At 45.3% G+C, this 25,528-nt stretch overlaps 2 protein-coding genes across 2 annotated transcripts in view; both read right to left on the reverse strand.

Annotated features, from left to right (window-relative positions):
- Positions 1 to 25,528, reverse strand: part of LOC309550673 (cytosolic phospholipase A2 gamma-like) — a gene marked incomplete at its 3' end in the record, with an annotated part of 276,802 nt that overhangs the window by 230,137 nt on the left and 21,137 nt on the right. The gene's annotated exons all lie outside the window — the stretch shown is intronic.
- LOC309547993 (cytosolic phospholipase A2 gamma-like) overlaps positions 1 to 25,528 on the reverse strand; it is a gene marked incomplete at both ends in the record, with an annotated part of 104,930 nt that overhangs the window by 71,304 nt on the left and 8,098 nt on the right. Inside the window, 4 exons of the mRNA XM_082247980.1 lie at positions 5,165 to 5,305; positions 10,045 to 10,153; positions 20,335 to 20,542; positions 24,394 to 24,539. Of these exons, the coding sequence (XP_082104106.1) occupies positions 5,165 to 5,305; positions 10,045 to 10,153; positions 20,335 to 20,542; positions 24,394 to 24,539 (604 nt within the window). The remainder of the gene's footprint in view (positions 1 to 5,164; positions 5,306 to 10,044; positions 10,154 to 20,334; positions 20,543 to 24,393; positions 24,540 to 25,528) is intronic.

Consider the following 25,528-nt stretch of genomic DNA (forward strand, 5'->3'; position numbering starts at 1 on the left):
AGAAAAAACATGCTCTCCATCATGAAGGCTCTCAGGAATCATCCGATTGGCTATCAATAGAAGTACCCAGACACTAGCTGCACAGCATGAAGCAGATATCCTACAGAATGACCTGGACAAAATAACAGAGTGGGCAACGACATGGCAAATGAGGTTTAATGTGGAGAAGTGTAAGGTTTTGCACTTGGGGACTAAAAACATAAAGGCACAATACACTTTAGGGGGGAACCTTTGGGGGAATCAAAAATGGAGAAAGATCCTATTACAGCCGTTTGGGTCAATGCATATTTCAAAGTTGGGCTTCCACTGTCTATGTCCGTGATGTATACAGTGGACAGTGGAAGCCCGACTTTGAAATATGCATTGGCACGAACGGGCCGTAATAGGACTTCCAAACTTCTGGGTTGGCGCGAGCAACGGACAGCTGAAGACAACCGGCACACTGGATGCCGTATAGTGTTCTTGCCAAATCCCTCATCGTATTCACTGGGACGGATCCACAAGGAGATAATGAATGAGACTCTACACTGCCTAGCATTAAATTCAACACCCTCCACCCAGGTGTACTCAGCAAACCTTATGTCAAAAGCCTTTTGCATATTTAATGGCACCAGACAAGGTTGTCCTCTGTCACCAACCATATTCAACTTAATGGTTGAGCCGTTAGCGTAGATTTCTTGTACGTACCCCAAGATTTCAGGCTTCAAATTCAAGGATAGCTCTCACCTAATTAATCTTTTTGCGGATGATGTGATTCTAATGATGACCAATCCCTCAGTATCCCTCCCACAAGCCCATGAACTCCTCAACAAATTCAGTCTCTTATCCTACTTTAAAGTTAACTGTACCAAATCCCTAAACTTAGGCATCCCCCCATGGCTAGGTCATGAGCTTAAATCCTCGCTCCCATACACCTGGGCAGACGAGAGTTCACCTTACTTAGGGATAACAATAACAACTAATGATTCTAAACTGGCAGAAGCAAACTATAAACCTCTCCTAGTGAAAATAGAAAGAGAACTCCATCACATTTCTCAAACTGAGCTATTGAGGTGGGTAGGTAGACTAGCTGCCTTCAAATTGCAAATTATACCATAAATTATTTATCTGTTTAGATCTCTGCATATCCCCCCCCCCCCCAAAAGCATTTGAAAGCCCTCCAACATCTTCTGAAACATTTCATTTGGCAGGGACAAAAAGCTAGGTGTCCTCACTCACACTTAGTCAAACACAAGTCAGTAGGAGGCATGGGCATGGTTGGCCTGCAAGATTACTACACAGCCTCGCACCTGGACCAAATAAAATATTGGTTTAACGCCTCTGATGCACCCTTATGGGTTGAAATTGAAAAAAGTTTGAACAAATTAGAAGACCTTAGTATTCAACTGCATGTAGACACATGGCGCCCACTTAATCTAAAAACTTTACCCTTCACTACCAAAGCCTCTATCCTGGCCTGGAGAACACTGTTGCACTCCAATGGTGAAGAGAAAGACCAGCAAGTCATCAAATTTCCCGTTTCAATACCACCCAGACTAATCCTTTATCTGACCCCCATTCAAGGGGACCAATTTGATATCCACTGGCTAGATGACTTCTTTATTCAAGGCTCACCTGGACTCCCGACCCTACTAAACAAATATAAATAGCCTCATTGTGATGGTACTCACCGTCACTGGGAGTGAAAGACAGACACCCCGTGACAGATACCTAGTAGACACTGAGAATATGGCTTGGAATGCTTCAAATGGGGTCTGTATTTACACTTATGCTAATGTATATTGTACTTCAATGTCAGAGACAGGCTCTCCCTATTGTTTGTGTATTGAGATGTGTTGTAGATTCTGTTAAGCCTGTCGGTTCCATTGTTAAATGTTAATGAACTCACATATTGTGTCTGTCCAGATGGCTAGATAATTAGTACAGCTTCATTCTATTTCTGTATACAATTTCATCTGCATATGATAATGTAATCAGGCAACCCCTGACCGGATGGGGTAATTTGATCAGGAGGGGGGATGTGCTCGTGTGTGTATAAATTGAGTGTGAAACTGTTCAACAAAGAAGAAGGTTCCAAAATGTATACAAGCTAAGTTGTCGGCTAGCTTTGTATGGGGGCGGCTGCAAAATCTAGGATATATGTTCACGACTGGGAGGAATTTTTTCAAACAACAAAAGGAATGACCGCACTTCCGATAAGTTTCAAGAAAGGAGTATCTTTATTCCACATCAATCGAATTGGCAAGTACAGATACACACTGTGAGTGCAGGACAATCGGTGGACGCGTTTCACGACTGGATTGATGAATAAGCGACACATCCAGTCGTGAAACGCGTCCACCGATTGTCCTGCACTCACAGTGTGTATCTGTACTTGCCAATTCGATTGATGTGGAATAAAGATACTCCTTTCTTGAAACTTATCGGAAGTGCGGTCATTCCTTTTGTTGTTTGAAGCTATCCTGGATTGCGGATCTGACCGGCACCTGATTCCAGTCTCACCTAGAGCGGTCTTCCCTGTTTGGATTCTGTCACGACTGGGAGGAAGCCGTATACTGACGGAAGTCCACAAGTACAGTGTGGGTTGCGGTTCTGTTACACTCATCATCTCTATTTCACCCTCCTTAGGACTCATCATCTATTACTGACCACTTCTCCTCCTACACTACAACTTCATCCTAAAATCTGGAAAATTCTCTCTGACCCAATAAAAGCCTCAAAAGGCATCTCAGCATTCTATAACACTTTATACAACAAACAACGATTCGAAAAAATCAACCCCTTACTCAAATGGGAAACTGAGCTCCGATCTTCCTACTCTGATTCTCAATGGCTATGAGCTCTCAAGTTTAATCAGACCAGCACTTATTGTATTAATCATTGGGAACTATCCCCCAAAATACGTACTAGATGGTACCTAACTTCCTACAGATTGCCAATAATGTCTGCTAATTCCTCCTCCCCCCTACTTCCCTAATGATGACAGCTTGGAAAGCTGTTATTTGGCGAGCAATAGGCTCAAGATCAGTCATGTGCACTGGGTCTGTCATGTGTTTCAAATTTGGAGAGTCGGTGGGCATCATGATTGAGGATAGGGGAATTAATGGGGGATTTTTTTTTTTTTCAAAGAACTTGGTAAGCATTCGGGTGTCTTTGTTTTCAGGTTACTGCTTTTTTAGGGGTACTTATTCACATGGGGGGACCCATATCTGAATGCCCATTATTGGTAAAGGAGGATTCCAGATTCCAATAAGTCCTCCGTAGACCCACACAACAACTAGCCAGAGTTGTGGGGAAGAGGTGTTGTGTAACGGTATCAGCCAAATGATCAGACCAGTGGTGATGTGCAATTTCTACTTTACTTAACAATGTAGAACATAGATTACACAGGAGATCATGTGGACAGGGATTTGCAGCAATATGAGGAAGGGAGAAACAGGCATAACACACATGAAAACAATTATATTGCAGTTCTACTAATGGCCACTAGATGGCAGCAGAGTGCTCTGAGCTTGGTTTACTGATAGGATAAAGAGCAGAAGATTCTCACGTGTTCCATAGATTAATCGTTCATTCAGCAGACTGTGAGCTGAGGGGATTTCCTGCTGGCACAGACTTCACACTGGCACTGCTGATGCTGACTTCGGTCAGGAGGCTCTGGGGGCCGTAGATAGGACCAACCGACTGCTTGGACAACTTCTCCACATGGACTGTAACAGAGTCCTCTCCAGTGACTGGGGCTTGGATAGATGCTGCGTGCTCTTGTGCTCACTGCTGGTGGCCCACACACCAGACTGATCGAATGAGGAACCAGCACCTGGGGACAGCTCACTTGCCCAGTCACTGCTGTCCCATCAGGCAGGATCTCTCTGAGCACAGGAAGCTGGGCGGAGCTGGCATTTATACTCCCTGGGCGTGTCCTGGAACTCAGGGGATGCTGGGAGCCCAGAGGATTGTGGGGAATTGAGTTAAAGAGACTTGCACCTGCATCTGGATAAAGGGGCACTCCACTACAGAGGCTCTTGTCCTCATTAACATGGCAAGGCACCCTATCTCCATTAAACTTAGGAAAGGCATCCCCATGCTGAGGGCATTTGGCCTGGTATTGTCCAGGAGGGATGGGGGCACATGTTAGTTGGTGGGAGGGGTGGCAGTTACACTTCAGCTTATTATTATGTACAATATTTCATTGCTAGGGATGAGCTTTGAGTTTGAGTGGAACGTAAGTTCGACTTGAACATCGGGCGGCCGTGTGTTTGCTGAACAATTAACAGCACAATGTCCGTGATTGGCCAAAGGCAGAGTGTGGTGAGCTATTTTTCGGGGGTGGCGAGCGACGTGATTGATGATGGATTTACATCGGGGGGTCGCCATTTTTTTTTTATTTTTGAATAAAAGACTTATCAAAAACTGGCTTTTGTCTTTATTTTTTTTTTGTACATTTTTTTGATCAATGGGTAGGGGTACGATGTACCCGATATCCACTCACATAGGGGGGCGGGATCTGGGGGCCCCCTTGTTAAAGGGGGCTTCCAGATTCCGATAAGCCCCCCACCCGCAGCCCAGGGTTGTCCAGGAAGAGGCCCTTGTCCTCATCAACATGGGGACAAGGTGCTTTGTGGGGGCACCAATACAAGCCGACAATACATTACAGCCAGGAGCAAGTTTAAATTACATTTTTTTCCTTTAGAAATGTCGGTATTGCTGCAGCAGGCTCCATACATGGTACAAATGCGCCACTTTACAAGCACAGTAAGGGCATGATATTTTTGGAAATTTTTTTAATTTTTATTGTTTTACTTTAAGCATTATTAAAATCACTGCAACAACTATCATTTAAAAAAAAACTGCATTGGTACATGGCAGTAAGCCTTTAAAATGAGGACTTTTGATTTTTCATGTTCGAGTCCCATAGACTTCAATGGAGTTTGCATGTTCTAACAAACTTCTCCCCTGTTAGCGGTGTTGTGGTGCGAACCGAACCGGGGGGGGGGGGGGGGGAGGGCTCATCACTATTCATTTACTGCTATCTCTATCTCAAAATTAATAAAAACTGATTTTGCATATGAAAAAAAAAACCCTGTAACAATGTAACACATCTGATTTGCCACACCAGTAAAATGTTATGTCTTGCTAGTTAATGACCATTTCTAATTCGGCTCACCTTGAAGATAAATCAAGTCATATTCAGGCTTTTCCTCCAATAATCGTCCTTCTTTAAACCTACATCCCAGATGCTCAGTCTTTACATAGCATTGGTGGGCAGGAAATCCGGACCTGTGTGGAGTGAACTCAAACCAAGCTTCTGAAATGAGAAATTTCATCCAGTTATTGTCCATCCAGAGATGTCTCCTCTACACACTGAAGAGTCACCTCTACTTCCTCTCCATTGCAAACAATGACCTTCCAAGCTCCATCAAGGACACAAAAAAAGAACAACAGTAAAAACTGGCCAAATGCTAGCAGAAGTTTGAAAACTTTTTTTAACCACTTAAGCCCCGGAAGATTTTACCCCCTTCCTGACCAGGGCCTATTTTGCGATTCGGCACTGCGTGACTTTAATGGACAATTGTGCGGTCGTGCGACGCTGTACCTAAACGAATTTGACGTCCTTTTTTTCCACACAAACAGGACTTTCTTTTGGTGGTATTTGATCACCTGTGCGATTTTTTGATCATGCGCTATAAACAAAAAAAGAGCGTCAATTTTGCAAAAATAACAATATTTTTCAAATTTTTTTTATATGAAATCCCCCCCCCCCAAAAAAAAAATGTAAAAATCAAAATTTTTTAACATTTTCGGCCAATTTGTTTTATGCTACATATGTTTGGTAAAAAAAAAAAGCGCAAAAAGCGTATTTTGATTGGTTTGCGCAAAAGTTATCGTGTTTACTAAGGGAAAGATTTTTGTCATTTTTGTTGTTTTTTTTTTTTAACAAGTAATGGCGGCGATCTGCAATTTTTTTTTTTGCGGGACTGCGACATTGCGGCGGACAGATCGGACCCTTGACTGACATTTTTGACACTTTTGGGGGTACCAGTGACATTACTGCAGTAATCAGTGCTATACATATGCACTGTTACTGTAAAAATGACACTGGCAGTGAAGGAGTTAACTGTATTGGAGAGGGAGGGGTTAAGTGTGTCCTAGGGGCGTGATTCTAACTGTGATTGGTTGTGGCTACTAGTGTAAGAACAGAGATCAACGGTCCTACATAGCAGAACCGTGTGATCTCCATTCTTACACAGGGGAGACTGACAGGCGGCTGTGTTTACATTAGCCGCCTGCCTTTCTTCCAGTGTAACGGACGATCGCGAGTGCCCGGCGGACCCACACGCACGGGGGGGTCCGTGACCACGCGGGAGCGTGCCTCCGGCGGCGCACGCTCACTCCCTAGAGCCTCACAGGCTAGCGACGTAGCCCTACGTCGCTTTGCCTGTGAGGGGCTGACTGCCGACGTAAAAAGGGTTGGTAGGGTCAAGTTGACATTCGTTTTTGATGGCAGTGATGAGAACCTTCAAAGGATCTTGAATGAACACATTTCTATCTGTGAATTTTGGTTTTCATTCCAGACATTCCAAAACTGAATGTTAAAATGGACCTTTACTTAGTCTTTTGTATATATGTGATGGCAAAGAAGGTGGGCTTTAATGCCGACACACCACATATATGTGTCCATTGGTGGAGGAGCTTTCTGTGCAAAGAGTGTGCTCACAATAACTGAGCTGTCAAAGACGGCTTTTGGTCTGGACTAATGATTGGGAGTTGGTGGCACTGGCTCCTTACCATGTGACCACTGTGACAGCCAATCACAGTGTCATCAGAGAAAGGTAGAAACACCGCTAACTGACCTAGTGCATGGAACCTCGGTGACCAAGCCCTTGCATATGGGGCGAAACATATCTAAAGGCATGGCTGGAGCATCACTGGTTGAGGCCACACATCACATATTCATGCACTGGGTGGGTGAGCGGAGTTCCTTCCTCTCTCTGATGATGTTCTACACCTTTGAACAGTGCATAGGCATCTGCACCCCTCATTGCAACCGGCAGGTAGAACTTTGTCTCAGGGGGATCCAGGACTGGATCATTTTCCCCACTGCCGGTGTGTCCGGTAAGCAGGAAAAATGGCCAGGGGGGGCACCTCTTCCGCCGCACCGTAAGGGTGATCCCGCGGCGAATCCGCCACTGGGACTACCCTTACCTGAAAGCCGATCGCCCATCGTTTTTAAAAATACCGGGTTTATGGCAGCTATCTGCTGCCATAACCCCGGTATTTAGCGTCAAAGGACCGACATAAAACTGCGGCGGGTGGTCGGTAAGTGGTTAATGACCAGACCATTTTTTGCTATACGGCACTGCGTTACTTTAACTGGCTATTGCAGCGCTGTACCCCAGTTGCAATTGCCCAATCATCATATTTTCACCTCTCTCACGTATCTAGCGTGGATATTTTGCACATTTTGTTAATAGATGCAGAGTACCATCGCCTCTACTAGGAATTTAGTGTGGAATCAGTGCTTTAAGTGGGCCGGTATGCACTGGTACTCAGTACCGCCACTTCCAAATATGGCTCTTGAGCATACCGCCACCTCTCCGTACGCTCATTTTGGACATCTGCGCCCTCAATTGCCCCCCCCCCCCCCAAGAATATTTCCCACTCCAGAGCCGGACCAGTCACCACCAGTGAGTCCCCCGGCTCCGGAGTCCCAGCCCAGGCCAGGGGGGGGGGGGGGGGAGTGCTCTGTGGGGACCCTGATGTGGGGTGGGGGGGGCGAAAAAATGTATAGGCTATAATAGAGTACCGGCACCTCTTTTGGGCCACTTAAAGCACTGTGTGGAACGACACATTTATATGAACTGGGGGGAACTTATAAAGCACGGGTACATCTATGTGGTGGTACACCAAATATGGTGCGAACACCCAGCCACCGGTGAATGGATCTCATACCCGAACCCAGCCTTGTATGTATAAGGATTGTTCTACCATTGTATGGACCCTAATTATTGCACCGGTTCCCATGCTGTAACATTTAAAAAAAAAATCCAGGGACACTTTGCAGCACAGCTATCAATTACTTACCACACCCACTTCCCTGAAGCTCCGCCCACTCCACGTAATTAATCTCCGCCTACTTATCATCAGATTATAGGGTCTACTCAATAAAGAGAGAATTACAGGAAATTGAAAAGAGAATGTTAAACTTGAGTTGGAATAATTCTCCCATTCAGCTGCACTACTTCTGCCTAAAGTTTAAAATTCTCATCAAAATTCCCTGCAATTCTAAAGTGTGAAATGTGCTCAGGTGTGACCATACAAAAAATGGAATATGCAAATATAAATAAAGTGCAAGGTGTAAATAACTACATTGGTGGGACAATGTAAATTACCCGGGACAGGCTCCTGTTTGCCAGGACTGTCCCGGCAAAAACGGAACAATTGACAAGTATGTACTTGTATGTTGTTACTGCACAGTCTGTACACTTGTTTGCTGTTGGTTTTCTTTATGGATGTTCTTAGCAATATTAAACTGTGATTTGTGGTATGCTGGGATGCAGGGGCTGACTGGCAACTTTCGGCCCAGGGGGCAAGTACAAACCAGAGGCCCATGGTGCAGTGACTCGGCCCCACTCTCCTTCTTCCCAGCCTCCTCCTGACCCCCATTCCAGACTGAAGCTCTGCTCCAGGTACTCTCTACTCACCCAGGTTCCCAACCTGGTCAGCAGGGGGCAGTTGGGGGGAGCTGAGACAGCTCAGTCGGAACCGTCTGGGGGACATATCAGGACAATATCCCCCCGGACAATATCCCCCCGGAAAACATCCCCCTGGACACAATCTCCCCTGGACAAAATCGACCCGGATAATATCCCCCCGGGACAATATCCCCCGGGACAATATCCCCCCCCGGAAAACATCCCCCTGGACATAGGGTTAGGGTTAGAGGGGGGATGTTGTCCAGGGGGGATATTGTCCGGGGGGATGTTGTCCAGGGGGGATATTGTCCGGGTGGTTGTTGTCCAGGGGGGATATTGTCCGTCGGGATAATGTCCGGGGGATATTGTCCAGGGGGATATTGTCCTAGAATCCTGGGGGAGGAGAGTCTCCAGTGGGGCATGGAACTGGCCTCTGCTCTGACACAGTTTACACCATCCATGCTGCGCTCTGTCCTTGTCTTCATCCCGCACTCAGTAGGTCAGTGGTGGGGTCTTTTTACTTCTCTTCCCCAGGAATCCTTTAGGCAAGTCTGTGGCAGAGGTGGTGCAGCCCTTTTATGAAGCATCAGAGTGGCCCAGGGGGCAATTGCCCCCCTGGCCCAGTCCTCCCCTGGGGGGATGGCTTACAAAAAGGGGAGGGGAAGCTTAGGCAGGTGCCTACATGTTGGGTTGTTGTTAGATAGGGAGTTTGGGCTGCCCAGCTGGGGAAGGGTTAATACTGGGTCTGACGGTTTCCCAGGCTTTTTGCGTTCTGCCCTCCACTGTGTCAAGCATATAAATTAGGGGGAGGAGTCAGAAGGACGGAGTGGGAAAAAAGAAGAAGGTCCAACCAGAAAGATGTAACTCTCACATGAGGTCTGCGCTTCTGTCACTAGGAGTGAGGTGGCAGAGTTATGCTGGACTGGTAGAGAGGTCATAGGCTCAGCAGTGTCCCTCCTAAATGCAACATTGGTTGAGGATGTTGTGAAGTAACATGGGACACAATGTCTTACAGAGGAACTCTGTACTTTGCACTTCTGCAGACGGCTCATCTCTAAGTCAGGTTTCACCTTAATGTTGACTTTCACATGAACGCTTCCCTGCCTGGTCCCGGTCATACATAAAATTAGGTACTCCCCAATGCACAGGCATGGAGGCCTCGTCCCCCACAAGCTTACCAGGGAAGGAGCTTGTAGATTTTGGCTGTAATGAAATGGGCAACGCGATATGTGAAAGCAATTGGATAATGGCCAGGCCAAGCTTGAATTTTCGTTGTAAATATTCCTCATCATATAGAAATCATATGACGTGTGGTGAGAAATGAATAAAAAGGCTGTTTTAGGAAAATCACCTGAACTCTTTTTCCATAGTTTAGAACTTCTCACAGCAGAGTAGATGGGATACGGGTCTTCACCGATCTCACACATCCTTTTGTGATTGGACAGCTTTCCTTCATCAATCTGCAGAAGAAAGATAAATAATAATGGAGCGCAAATAAGGAAGTAGCTGTTATAGTGAACCTAAGATTCAATGTTATTAGCAGTGTACCCCAATATTCAGTGTTATTAGTGGTGTACCCCAAGATTCAGTGTTATTAGTGGTTTACCCCAAGGTTCAGTGTTATTGGTGTACCCCAAGATTCAGTGTTATTAGTGCTGTACCCCAAGGTTCAGTGTTATTAGTGCTGTACCCCAAGGTCCAATGTTATTAGTGGTGTACCCCAATGTTCAGTATTGTTAGTGGGGTACCCCAAGATTCAGTGTTATTAGTGGTGGACCCCCAGATTCAGTATTATTAGAAGTATAAATTATTCAGCCCCTTTACTTTCAGTGCAGCAAACTCTCTCCAGAAGTTCAGTGAGGATCTCTGAATGATCCAATGTTGACCCAAATGACTAATGATGATAAATAGAATCCACCTGTGTGTAATCAAGTCTCCGTATAAATGCACCTGCACTGTGATAGTCTCAGAGGTCCGTTTAAAGCGCAGAGAGCATCATGAAGAAGAACAAGGAACACACCAGGCAGGTCCGAAATACTGTTGTGGAGAAGTTTAAAGCCGGATTTGGATACAAAAAGATTTCCCAAACTTTAAACATCCCAAGGAGCACTGTGCAAGCGATAATATTGAAATGGAAGGAGTATCAGACCACTGCAAATCTACGAAGACCTGGCCGTCCCTCTAAACTTTCAGCTCATACAAGGAGAAGACTGATCAGAGATGCAGCCAAGAGGCCCATGATCACTCTGGATGAACTGCAGAGATCTACAGCTGAGGTGGGAGACTCTGTCCATAGGACAACAATCAGTCGTATACTGCACAAATCTGCCCTTTATGGAAGAGTGGCAAGAAGAAAGCCATTTCTTAAAGAGATCCGTTAAAAAAGTGTTGTTTAAAGTTTGCCACAAGCCACCTGGGAGACACCAAACATGTGGAAGAATTGGTAACAATGCAACACGTTATGTTTGGCGTAAAAGCAACACAGCTCATCACCCTGAACACACCATCCCCACTGTCAAACATGGTGGTGGCAGCATCATGGTGTGGGCCTGCTTTTCTTCAGCAGGGACAGGGAAGATGGTTAAAATTGATGGGAAGATGGATGGAGCCAAATACAGGACCATTCTGGAAGAAAACCTGATGGAGTCTGCAAAAGACCTGAGACTGGGACGGAGATTTGTCTTCCAACAAGACAATGATCCAAAACATAAAGCAAAATCTACAATGGAATGGTTCACAAATAAACATATCCAGGTGTTAGAATGGCCAAGTCAAAGTCCAGACCTGAATCCAATCGAGAATCTGTGGAAAGAACTGAAAACTGCTGTTCACAAACGCTCTCCATCCAACCTCACTGAGCTCGAGCTGTTTTGCAAGAAGGAATGGGCAAAAATTTCAGTCTCTCGATGTGCAAAACTGATAGAGACATACCCCAAGCGACTTACAGCTGTAATCGCAGCAAAAGGCGGCGCTACAAAGTATTAACTTAAGGGGGCTGAATAATTTTGCACGCCCAATTTTTCAGTTTTTTATTTGTTAACAAAGTTTGAAATATCCAATAAATTTCATTCCACTTCATGATTGTGTCCCACTTGTTGTTGATTTTTCACAAAAAATTACAGTTTTATATCTTTATGTTTGAAGCCTGAAATGTGGCAAAAGGTCACAAAGTTCAAGGAGGCCGAATACTTTCACAAGGCACTGTACATGGTGGGTACAGCACATGGCATGGTTGGCACTGCACAACACAGCACATTACATGGTGGGCACAACATAGCACATGCACATTGTGGGCACTGCACCTTTAATGGCGGGCACAGCAGAGCACATTACATGGTGGGCACTGCACAATACAAGTGGGCACTGCACAGCACATTACATGGTGGGCACTGCACGACACCACAATACATGGTGGGAACAATACATGACATGGTGGGCACTGCAAGGCACAGCACAAGTGTGAAGGGGAAGGTAATGGTGGGCATGCGTACATGACCCAGTACCCTTGAGTTGTTTGCTCGGGAGTTGTTTTCAGAGCGAGGATGCCGCTGGAGACCCGGTTTCATGGACACAAGAGACTTCAATCACTCGAGTGGAGGTAGTGAGCAGATGCATATACTGTTGGACATATGATAGACTCATTACCATATATTGTTTTATTCCTGTTCCTCCAAGTGATAACACTAATTTGGATTACCATATTTTGAATGTACAGTATATCCATACACAGACCTGGCATTACAGTAATCCCCCGCTCCATCGCGGTTCAGTTTTTGCGGTCCCGGTATATTGTGTTTTTTTTTTTTTGTAATGTTATTTTACTATATAAATCATTAAAAATTAAATATTTTTGTGTTTTCCATAGCTCTTGCTATGTCTCTCAGTATCTTTGATGTGTTTAAATTAGTTTCTATTGTTTTAAAAGTGTGTTTAAAGACCTTAAAATGCTTTTACACGTACAGTGACAGTAAAAAAACAACCATGCCTACAATGCATTTTACTTACATATTCACTTTTTGCGGCTGGGTCCGGAACGTAACCCCCGCAATGGAGGGGGGTTTACTGTATTTCCATCTCATGTACTCCTGAGTAGGGATGATCGAACGGTTCGGGTCGACCATCGGTTCGACCCGAACATTGACTGTTCGAAATTCGGCCGAATTTTGAACTTTTTGCTGAAAAAGTTCAGAATTCGGCAACCAGAACCGACCAAAATGCAATGGGACAGGAACTGGGCTTTAAAAGCCTGTGATTGGACCAGAACCGTCAGTAAAATGTGATTGGAGTGATTAGGGGGTCCAGAGGCCAATCAGTAGTGAATAGGCCCCCCAGTATATAAGATAGCCCCGCCAAATCTCTAGCACTTTAATACAGGGCTGTGGAAGAGAGTGGAAGCAGTTCTGCTACTCCTGCTTCAAAGTGTCATTTAGCAATTATTAGTGTGAGGAAAGGGATATCTAGTGTAGTTAGGGTACTATATACCACTATAGTTAGATTTAATAATCTAGTTTCTGTAGGGAAAGTGTTAAGTGTCAGGGGACCGTAGTGTAGTGTAGGGTGAACTGACTCTGACTGCTATGGCAGGGTGACCAAACCCTTCCATGTCAGGGTGACCGCTATAGAGAAAAGATTGTTTGTATTAGAATTGCAGTAGAGCAGGATAGTGGCTTCGCTCCTGTCACACCCGGCCGTTTTGTTGCAGGCGTTTATTGGGCTTTTTTGTGGACGTCTTTGGAGGCAGGTATGACATCTGAACTTCTGCATAGGGGTATATATACACACACACATGTATTTATACACATACACACATATAGGTGTGAAAGGAGCGGAGCCCTATGCCTGCATATAATTTCATTAGCGCAGGCATAGGGTTCTGCTACTTTCACACCTATATGTGTGTATGTGTATAAATACATAAATGTGTGTGTGTATATATACCCCTATACAGAAATTCAGATGTTATGCCTGCCTCCAAAGACGCCCAAAAAATGCCCAAAAAAAACGCTTGCAACAACACACCTGGGCGTTTTTGTTGCAGGCATTTTTTTGGACATTTTCTGGGTGTCTTTGGAGGCAGGCATAACATCTGAACTTCTGTGTAGGGGTATATATACACACACACATATATGTATATATACACAGACACACATATAGGTGTGAAAGTAGCAGAACCCTATGGCTGCGCTAATGAAATTATTTGCAGGCATTAGGGCTCCGCTCCTATCATACCTATATGTGTGGTGGTTGTGATGGGTAACGAATGTGCAGCTGCCTTATCCCTCTTATTTTAGCAGACAACATTGTCATTTTAATGGGGGTATGGGTGTTTTATGTTTGGTCTTCATAATTGTATAATACATTTAGCCTATCTCATAACCTGTGTGTCCCCACTTGACTCTCTTGGTTAATAATGGCAGCACAGTGGTGTAGTGGTTAGCACTTTCACCTAGCAGCAAGAGGGTCACTGGTTCGAATCCCAACCATGACACTACCTGCCTGGAGTTTTCATGTTCTCCCTGTGCCTGTGTGGGTTTCCTCTGGGTACTCCGGTTTCCTCCCACACTCCAAAGACATGCTAGTAGGTTAATTGGATCCTGTGTAAAACATTTTTTACTACTGTGTATGTATGTGAGTTAGGGACCTTAGATTGTAAGCTCATTGAGGGCAGGACTGATGTGAATGTACAATGTATATGTAAAGCACTGCATAAATTGACAGTGCTATATAAGTATCTGAAATAAATAAATAATACCAATTTTTGTCTCAGTTGTCTGAGTCATGGGACTTCACCACCCTGTATGCATCAGGGATAGGTGATACGGTTACTTAGGCAGCAGGAACTAATTAGCTAACACTAGCATTCCTGTTACATTGATGGTTGATCCAGGGTGGACTTTTTCCTTGTTTCCATGGCACAGCACATGACATAGTGGGCACTGCACGACACCACAATACATGGTTGGAACAGTACATTACATAGTGGGCACAACACAGCACATTACATGGTGGGCACAGCACATTAAATGGTCGATACATGGATACAACACATTACATGATGGGCAAAGCAAAGCACATTACATGGTGGTCACAGCACATTACATGGTTGATACTACACAATACAGCACATTACATGGTGGGCACTGCACTACAACACAATACATGGTGAGAACAGTACATGATATGGTGGGTACTTCATGGCACAGCACATGACATGGTGGGCACTACACATGATATGGTGGGCACTGCAGAGCACATTACATGGTGGGAACAGCACTTGACATGGTGAACACTGCACAGCACAGTACATTCTATTGTGGGTACTGCATGGCACATGACATGGTGGGCAATGCACAGCACATTACACGGCGGGTACAGCACATTACATGATGGGTACAGCACATTACTGTACATGGTAGGCACTGCATCGTGCAGCACATAAAATGGTGGGCACTGAACAGAAATTTACATGGTGGAAACTGCACATGGCATGGTGGGAACTCCATGGCACTGCACATTACATGGTGGGCACAGCACATTACATGCTGGGCGCAGCATATTACATGGTTGGCATAGCACAGCACATGACATGGTGGGCACTGAACAGCAATTTACATGGTGGGAGCTGCACATGGCACGGTGGGAACTGCATGGCACAGCACATTACATGGTGGGCACAACACATTACATGCTGGGTGCAGAATATTACATGGTGGGCACTGCACATCACATGCCATGGTGGGCACTGTATGGTACAGCACATGACATGGTGGGCACACAACATTACATGGTGGGCACTGCATGGCACAGCACGTTACATGGTGGGCACAGCACATTACATGGTGGGTAGAGCACATTACATGGTAGGCACTGCATGGTGCAGCACATGACATTGTGGACACAACACAGCACATGACATGGCAGGCACTGAACAGCAATTTACATGGTGGGAACTGCACATGGCTTGGTGGGAACTGCATGGCATATCACATTACATGGTGGGTACAGCATAGCACAGTACATGACATGGTGGGCACTGCATGGCATAGCACAATACATGGTGGGAGCTGCTGCAGAGAACAGCACATTACACTGTGGGCACAACAAATTACATGGTGGGCACAGCACAGCACATGACATGGTGGGCACTGCGTGTGACATGGTGGGCACTGCACGGCACAGCACATGACATGGTGGGCACTGCATTGCACAGCACATGACATGGTGGCCACTGCACAGCACATTACATTGTAGGCGCAAGAGAGCACATTACATTGGGGGGTACCAATCTGTCCCCTTATCCCCCAGCACAATGATTACAACCCCAGGTCCTCCATTCCTAATAAATGTACTGACCTCATCTCAGCAGCATGGAATATTTTGTTCCTCCCGGGCTCCTGCTGGATGATATTAGCACCCCACCCTGAGACAGCTGCCTGCAGCTCCCGAACACTGAGGACTTGTGTGAGAGTAACAGATCCTGTGATAGGAGGCTGGCATTGGCAGAGACAGGACTCGGCTAGAGTGGCTTAGACTTGTCTCCTCCATCTGTGCAGTCCACACTGGGCTACTCCTTCAAGACGGCACACATAGATATTCATAAGCCACTGGCATGGGCCTATATTGAGGGAGGGCCCTGGAGCTGCAGCTCCAATAGCGCCTATGTTAACCGGCCCTGTCCATACCAATGCCCAAAAATGCTAATTTAGGGTCCGGGGTAGTGCATATGCCAGTAATGTTGGTAGCTATGTCAAAGATTTTCTTCCAGAAATCAGTGATTGCTGGGCAGTACCACCATATATGTAATAGAGAGTCGGTCATTCCACATTGTCTCCAACATAGTGGTGATTGATCCGGGAAGATACTAGCAAGTTTGTCAGTAATGTAGGAGCTTTTGTAGGGCTTCCCAGTGGGTCACGCAGTGGGAGTACTTTAGAGATAGAGATACAATTAGAGTACAGTAGGTAGAGGATAGAGTACCATTGTGTTTGTGAGGCTGAGAATTGTAAAGAGAGTTCCCATGAAGACGTAGCAGTAGTTTTCCCTGTAGAGGATGGTTTAGAAAGTAAAGAATATATGGCTGAGATTCCTTTCTGGCATGCTTTGGAGGCATCAAAAATGCCCAGAATATCGTCCATAAGAGTCCCCTCTTGAAACTTTAGATGTTGTAGGGCGTGTTGTACTTGAAGGTATTTGTAGAAGGAGGATTTCGGGAGAGAGTAGGTATCAGCAAGATCTTGAAATGAGCGAAGATACGTTTCTGAGAATAGCTGATTAAGTGAGGATATGCCGGCAGTTCCCCATTGTTGTAGGGAGATGTCAGAAATCATGGGTTCCAGTGAGCGCAATGGTATTTTGTGACGAGTTGTCAAAGAGATTTGTTTGTAAGAGCGGTCCATACTCTACAGGCAGCTGTGACGGTATCCAGGTAATGTTTTTTAGGCAGAGGGGTGAGTGTTATTGCAGCCAAGACATGTTTCAGCTTGCCACCCATTGCCGTAGACTCGATTTGTTTCCATGAAAAGTGTTGTGAAGGAGACCACCATTATTTCAGTTGTGATATGGAAGCTTTGTAATATAAGGTAATGTTAGGAGCTCCTAAGCCAGCATATTTGGGGGACGTAGGAGGATAGAACATTTTATGCGTGGACGTTTGGCATTCCAGAGTTCAGTAATTTATTCATAAACGATCTAGAGGATGGGATGACCAGCACAATCTCAGTATTTGCCGACGATACTAAGCTATGCAGGGCAATATCTTCTTCATAGGATGTGGAAACCTTACAAGCCATCATCCTATAATACTTTGGTGACTCACATTGCTGCTGAGTGCCAGCATTGGGCCCACTTTGCTGCTGAGTGCCAGCATTGGGCCCTCATAGGGCCCCCTTGACTTGGGGTGCCACTTCAAGCCATCATCCTATAATACTTTGGTGACTCACATTGCTGCTGAGTGCCACCATTGGGCCCACTTTGCTGCTGAGTGATGACTTTGAGCCCCCATAGAGACCCTTGACTTTGGGCGCCACTTCAAGTCATCATCCTATAATACGTTGGTGACTCACATTGCTGCTGAGTGCCAGCATTTGGCCCACTTTGCTGCTGAGTGATGACTTTGAGCCCCCATAGAGACCCTTAACTTGGGGTGCCACTTCCACCCATCATCCTATAATATTTTGGTGACTCATATTTCTGCTAAGTGCCAGCGTTGGGCCCACTTTGCTGCTGAGTGCCGGCATTTAGAGAGTCCGTCCCAGCTCTATGTACACACATGAAAAGAGGGAGGATGGAATGTCGCACTCCAAGGAAACAGTCCAGGTGTAAAAAAGAGTGAAAGCAGCTTCAGCCCGACCCCCTCCAGGCCATGCCCCTGACTTGTTTCTCCTGACCAAAGGGCTTATTCATAGGGCCCTATGACTAAGCCCTGTCTGTGAGGCAAAACGTGTAGATGACATGGCCTGGGAGAAGTCAGGCTGAAGTTGCTTTCACTCATCTTTACACCTGGAGTGCGGTGTTCCATCCTCCCTCTTTTCACTTTTAGAAAATTACTGGTGGTCAAATAGAATTCATTTTTTTTTTTTTTGCATTGGTACATGTTCCTTAGGGCAGTGCCCACCTCCAATGCTATTTTTTTGATACCCAATTGTCTATTATCCCTGCAAATGGGCATTTTTAATTTGACAGATTCAGCTCCCGTTAATTTCAATGGGACTGAGCTTTGGCATTCAAACCTCTTTGAAGTTCCCTGAACAAAGTTCAAGCCAGACCCAGCATACTTCAGCTCACGCCTAGTCCTTACACATGCCTCAGATTGTTGGTACTGATAATATCTGAGAATAAGTCGGGGTGTAGACAAACTGCAATAACAATTTTTGCTACCAATGAACAGAGAAAAACAAAGACTGGGGCATCTCCATTAATCAAGAAGCTCAAGTCAAGTCATCTCGATATTAAGGTTCTCCTTACTCTTGACATTTTCAAGGCTATCGGTCTATCTTACGCCTTACCCCTGACGAAACTTGGAAAGAAACACAATTGAAAATTCTCCACCGAGCTCACATCCCGTTTTTGTCGGACAAGGCCAATCCCACCTCTAGTAGGTGCCCCCTATGCAAAGAGGATAGACCTTCCTTGAAACACGAATTTTGGTCATGTTCCTTTATCTCATTCTTTTGGGATCAGGTTTTATCCTTCATTCAGGACGTCACACTTCTACAGCTTCCAAAGGACCCTATGCTCCTAATTTTTGGACACTGGGACAACCGCTTACAAATTTGGTCAGGCTCTCCCTCCTCCTTCCCTCGCACTTGGATCCTTACCTGCTTGTTGGTCACTAGGAGGGTCATCCTGACACAATGGATTTCCACGTCGAGCCCCACAGTCACTCAAGTACACAAAGAGCTTACACTCCTCCTACGTAAGGATTGCCTTAACACGGACTTCAATTCCCTGTCTTCTAGACGTCGCTATTGCAACAAATGGAAGAACTATCCGTCGCTACCTTCAGGGGATTTGGACTTGTTGTCTGCCTATACTTCCTTTTCCTATGTTGATCCATCCACAATTACTACCCCTTGAACTTATCCTCATTGAGAGGTCTTTGAGTTTTGTCCTCCTCCCCCCCCCCTTCCCCTTATGCTTCTGTGACAGGAGTCACTTTGGGCATGGGGGTTGTGGACCCCAAATTCCTTTAAAGAGGTTGGGAGGCACCATGTCCAGCCTTGTGTGGCTTTCTTATGTTTAAGTCACCCTGCATCTTTTATGGATGCAGGGTGACCGGGAGGGTGGTGTACACTGAGAATATGGTTTGGACTATTTCAAATGGGACAGTATATGCATTACCAATATCTCTCAGGAAATATGGAGATCTATCTTATTCCTATACACAGGAAGTGCAACTCCTAATTTGGGCGTCCAGGAACTAGGAGAGACACCGTGTCTGCTAATCAATGTGTATTAGCTGCAGAGAGAGAGGGGGGGGGGGGATTGTTTCCAGCAGCCCCTCCTAAAGAATGTCTACTGATTAACTAAGTGCTTTTGTCTAAAATAGGACAGTATGTTAATTGGGTCTGAGACTATTGATAAGTATGTTAATGAGCTCACCTGGCTGTCTACTAAGGGAGATAATTACACAGTTATTGTTCATGTGGTATTCTCAAAGTGTATATAAATGCTGTGTTTCTTTCAATAAAGAGGAAGAGAGTTACTCTTGATCGAACCTCACTACAGAGCCTTGTCTCGTACTTGGGGGGGGGGGGGGGGATTATTGATGGGCTTCATGTATGGCGGATTGGAGTGGTCGATAGCTGTCCTGGTGTTCGGGAGCGGATTATCCTAGACGACTGTAACCCCTTTCATACTTGGGGTGTCGTTACAACTTCCCTTTGGTAGTGGAGAACGTTGAGTCTCCGGCCATGCGACTCCTGTTGATAGTCACGTCACCCGTTGGTGTCGTTTGGTAATTAATCCCCTACCATCCTGTTGCCTTGTTGCTCTTGTTACATGATAACCCTTATATTTGTAAAATGATCATTCTGTCTGTTTTCTTGATTGTGTTCTGGTTATAATTTTCATTAACATTTTATTAAAAAAAAACAAGGTTCTCCTTGGTTCTAAAACTGGTCAGGACCTGTCTTGTACTTACTGTATTCTTGACAAAGAAGACGAATGTATAGGCCCAAAGATCTGTCAGAGAGTACGAATCTCCAAGAAACTTCTCTTTTATCTTCTTCCATGGCTTTGTCCATTCCCGTTCATTCTCTGATTTGATTCGTTCACATATCTCATACTCCACATGTTCCATGTTTGAGAAGTCCGACCAGTTACCATAAGAATACAGAGATGACATACACCTGGATGGTAAAATAGTAAAATTGAATACTTGGTATGTAAATTAATAATTCAGCATGCATTGTCTGGCTTCAAATTGTTCTTCATTTGTTGTATAACCAATTGAGGTCCATAGGTCTTCCCAGACTTCAAGTGGTTGAAGGAATCTCATGGCTGCCATGTGCTTGGGGTCATTTTTTTTCAGTCGGCGATCAGCTGTTTAGCAAAAGTGATCCAGACGGCTCTACATCCTCCACTAGTCAGAAGAGCATCCCCCCCCATTCACATCCAACCCCCTATGGTGGTTTACCAGCTCTCCCATTCCTCCAGGGAGCCCAAGAGCACTGAAAATGTCCCATCCATTAAGCAAAAGGATATGGAGGAACATCCATTCCATGATCTCCCCTGCAAGTAATCAACCTGGAAGTGGTAATAATTTCATCACTTCGGTGTCAGAGCTGTGATTCCCCTGGATACTGTAGCTAGGGAAGTAGGTAATAAAGAACGATCTGTGCTTGATTAGCTGCAGCAATGGCAGGAGGAACACTGGGGGTGTAGTAGACCCCTAATGTCTCCATAAAGCCCCATTGTGATAGCAATACAGATGAATTCTAACAAAAAATAAATCAATAAATAATAAAATGTAAAAAGTGTAAAATTGTTTAAATGGTTAATAAATAAATACAAATAATTTTACATTTTTTAATTTTAAAACATTTAAAAAAAAATTGTAATTTTAATTTTAAAAAAGGTGATCGGTGTCCTGGTGTTTTTTTTTTGATCTGTGTAGTGGGTGGGGGGAGGTGACTGGTGTCCCAGTTTTTTTTTTTTTATTGATCTGTGTAGTGGGTGGGGGGAGGTGATCAGTGTCCCGGTGTATTTATTGATCTGTGTAGTGGCTGGGGGGGAGGTGATCAGTGTCCCGGTGTATTTATTGATCTGTGTAGTGGGTGGGGGGGAGGTGATCAGTGTCCCAGTTTTTTTTTTTATTGATCTGTGTAGTGGGTGGGGGGGAGGTGATCAGTGTCCCGGTGTATTTATTGATCTGTGTAGTGGGTGGAGGGAGGTGATCAGTGTCCCGGTGTATTTATTGATCTGTGTAGTGGGTGGGGGGAGGTGATCAGTGTCCCGGTGTATTTATTGATCTGTGTAGTGGGTGGGGGGAGGTGATCAGTGTCCCGGTGTATTTATTGATCTGTGTAGTGGGTGGGGGGAGGTGATCAGTGTCCCGGTGTATTTATTGATCTGTGTAGTGGGTGGGGGGAGTTGATCAGTGTCCCGGTGTATTTATTGATCTGTGTAGTGGGTGGGGGGAGGTGATCAGTGTCCCGGTGTATTTATTGATCTGTGTAGTGGGTGGAGGGAGGTGATCAGTGTCCCGGTGTATTTATTGATCTGTGTAGTGGGTGGGGGGAGGTGATCAGTGTCCCGGTGTATTTATTGATCTGTGTAGTGGGTGGGGGGAGGTGATCAGTGTCCCGGTGTATTTATTGATCTGTGTAGTGGGTGGGGGGAGGTGATCAGTGTCCCGGTGTATTTATTGATCTGTGTAGTGGGTGGAGGGAGGTGATCAGTGTCCCGGTGTATTTATTGATCTGTGTAGTGGGTGGGGGGAGGTGATCAGTGTCCCGGTGTATTTATTGATCTGTGTAGTGGGTGGTGGGGAGGTGATCGGTGTTCTGGTGTATTTATTGATCTGTGTAGTGGGCAGGGGGTGGGAGGTGATCAGTGTCCCGGTGTATTTATTGATCTGTGTAGTGGGTGGGGGGAGGTGATCAGTGTCCCGGTATATTTATTGATCTGTGTAGTGGGGGGAGGGAGGTGATCAGTGTCCCGGTGTATTTATTGATCTGTGTAGTGGGTGGAGGGAGGTGATCAGTGTCCCGGTGTATTTATTGATCTGTGTAGTGGGTGGGGGGGGGTGTGATCAGTGTCTCGGTGTATTTATTGATCTGTGTAGTGGGTGGGGGGAGGTGATCAGTGTCCCGGTATATTTATTGATCTGTGTAGTGGGGGGAGGGAGGTGATCAGTGTCCCGGTGTATTTATTGATCTGTGTAGTGGGTGGAGGGAGGTGATCAGTGTCCTGGTGTATTTATTGATCTGTGTAGTGGGTGGGGGGAGGTGATCAGTGTCCCGGTGTATTTATTGATCTGTGTAGTGGGTGGTGGGGAGGTGATCGGTGTTCTGGTGTATTTATTGATCTGTGTAGTGGGCAGGGGGTGGGAGGTGATCAGTGTCCCGGTGTATTTATTGATCTGTGTAGTGAGTGGGGGGAAGGTGATCAGTGTCCTGGTGTATTTATTGATCTGTGGAGTGGGTGGGGGGAGGTGATCAGTGTCCCGATGTATTTATTGATCTGTGTAGTGGATGTGTCCCTGGGGGGGGGAGGGGGTGTGGTGACCAGCGTCTTGGTGTTTTTTTTAATCTGTGTAGTGGGCCGGGGGGGGGGGGGGGACGGGACATGTGTCCTGGTGTTTTTATTGATCTGTGTAGTTTAGGGGAGGTGACCGGTGTCTCAGTGTTTTTATTGATCTGTGTAGTGGGTGGGGGGAGATGATCGCGGTCTCCCAGTGTTTTTATTGATCTATATAGTGTGTCAGGGGAGGTCACAGTTTTTTTTTATTGATCTGTGTAGTGGGTGGGAGGGAGGTGATCAGTGTTCGGATGTATTTATTCATTTGTGTAGTGGCGGGGGGGGGGGGGGACCAGTGTATCGGTGTATTTATTGATCTGTGTAGTGGGTGGGGGGAAGGTGATCAGTGTCCCAATATATTTTTTGAATTGTGTAGTGGGTGTGTGTGTGGGGGTGAACGTTGTCCCAATGTTTTTATTGATCTGTGTAGTGGTGGGGAGGTGACCAGTGTCTCTGTGTTTTTATTGATCTGCGTAGCGGCTGGTTGGTCCTGTTTTTTTATTGATCTGTGTAGTGGGTGGGGAGAGGTGATCAGTGTACCAGTGTATTTATTGATTTGTGTAGTGGGGGGGGGGGTGATCAGTGTATTGGTGTATTTATTGATTTGTCTAGTGGATGGGGGGGGGTGACCCGTGTATCGGTGTATTTATTGGTCTGTGTAGTGGGTGATGGGTGACCGGTGTACCAGTGTATTTATTAATCTAAATAAATGACATATTGATTAGCCCCTTCCCCCACTCTCCATCCTGAAACATCCCCTGCAGCAGCCGGGGAGGAGAGGAGAGGAAAGGAGGTGGGGAGGCGCAACACGGGGGAAAGCCGCGCCAGTAGTGGGAATCGGCACTGAGCAGAGTAATTAGGGTGTGCCCAGGCACACCTGACACACCCCCTGTGTTGTTAGCTGTGGTCTCTGCTTGCTCTGCATTCAGGGGACACACAGTGTCCAGGCTGAGCACTAAAGGGAAACAGGCTCACTGCAGCTGATATTACAGAATGTTATAGAACATCCCACGATGACACAGGCAAAGTTAGTCAGCACCCGGCCCCACACAGATGTGCGCAATTTTGACTTTTTACATGTTTGGTATCTGTTTACTCGCAGCAACCTCATCTTTTTTCTATTTTAGCAAAAAGTTGTGTATTTTATTGTGTTTACATCAAAATTTAATTTTAGTGTAAACATGCTTTTGATAAACAGCTGCACAACTATTGCTTGACATAAAAAACTTGCAACAGCCATCATTATTTTTTTAGGGCGTATGATTTCAGAAAAGAAAAAAAAAAGTTTAAAGTAATTAAAAAAAAAAGGTTTAAAGTAATTTTTCGAAAAAAAAAAAAAAATGCTGATTTTACCATGTGTGAATTTTCTTTTTGTTTTTATTTTATTTCCTGGGGGCAAAGTGGCTAAAAAACAACAATGGCTGATAGATTATGCAGATAACAATTGCTATGTACATACCATGTGGATCCAGATATCCCAGCAATGAATGTAACGGCACCTAAAAGGTTGAGTTCAGCCAGTTTAGTAATCGTACCCAGAAAACCAATCATGGCACGGACTCCGCCTCCAGATCCCAGGACCGCGATTACAGGGGGGTCGCAATTCTTCAGAAAAAAAAAATGATGGTTATCACTGTTAAAGTTCTAGTACAGGCAAATTATGTATTGGACATCAGTAAGAGATAAATAAAACACAGCATCATGGAGGGCTTACCAAACTGAATAGTATGGAGTAAGTCAACATCTGTACGGAATTATTTAATAAAACGAGGCTAAAGGGAAAGCTTGCTTATATATATATATATATATATATATATATATATATATATATATATATATATATATATATATTGTAAGGGATTAGCTCGGTGGTAGGCGTGGATGACCCCTTTGGGGGTGCGTTTTCACAGAGAGATAGCCGATTAGAGGTTGAAAACAAGACTGATTTATTCATGCAATTTACTTAACACAATTGCAAGCATCAAAACAGCCAAAATAAAATAAAAGACAAAATAAATCCTTGCCTCTGTGGGCGGCTACCTTCTCACGCTGGAACCTACCTAAGAAGTCTTCCCAACCTACTGTTGGGCCGACACTGCTGATCCTACAGCAGACACTCAAATGTCCATTTGTTTGCTTTTCACACAGCACAAACATTGTCCATGGAACATGTCCCTTTGTTTCTTTCACATCAACACATGTTCATTTATAACAGGATCCTTTACTCTTCAGCTTCTTCACATTGAACACAGTTCATTTAACAGGTCCCTTTACTCTTCACACTCTTCACATGGAACACTTTGTCTTCTCACCTTTGAGACGTCTTCACTCGTGGTTACCCTCCTTAGCTTCACATCGCTGTAGGGGGTCTTCTCCCATGCTCACCAGCTTGTCGGGAGGCACACATCCGACTGTCCCCCTCTCCCAGCCTACACGGCGACAGGAGGCAGCAGTCCTTCTCCCATGCCCACCAGCTTCGGGAGGTACACGTATGTCTGTCCTCCTCTCCCAGCCTACACGGCGACAGGAGGCAGCACTCAATAGATTTTCTCTGGACAAATTATAGAGGCCTTGATCTCCTCATTCTGAACAGC

The sequence above is a fragment of the Pelophylax lessonae genome (assembly GCF_965119305.1).
Source record: "Pelophylax lessonae genome assembly, chromosome: 1".
Taxonomy (NCBI): Eukaryota; Metazoa; Chordata; class Amphibia; order Anura; family Ranidae; genus Pelophylax; species Pelophylax lessonae.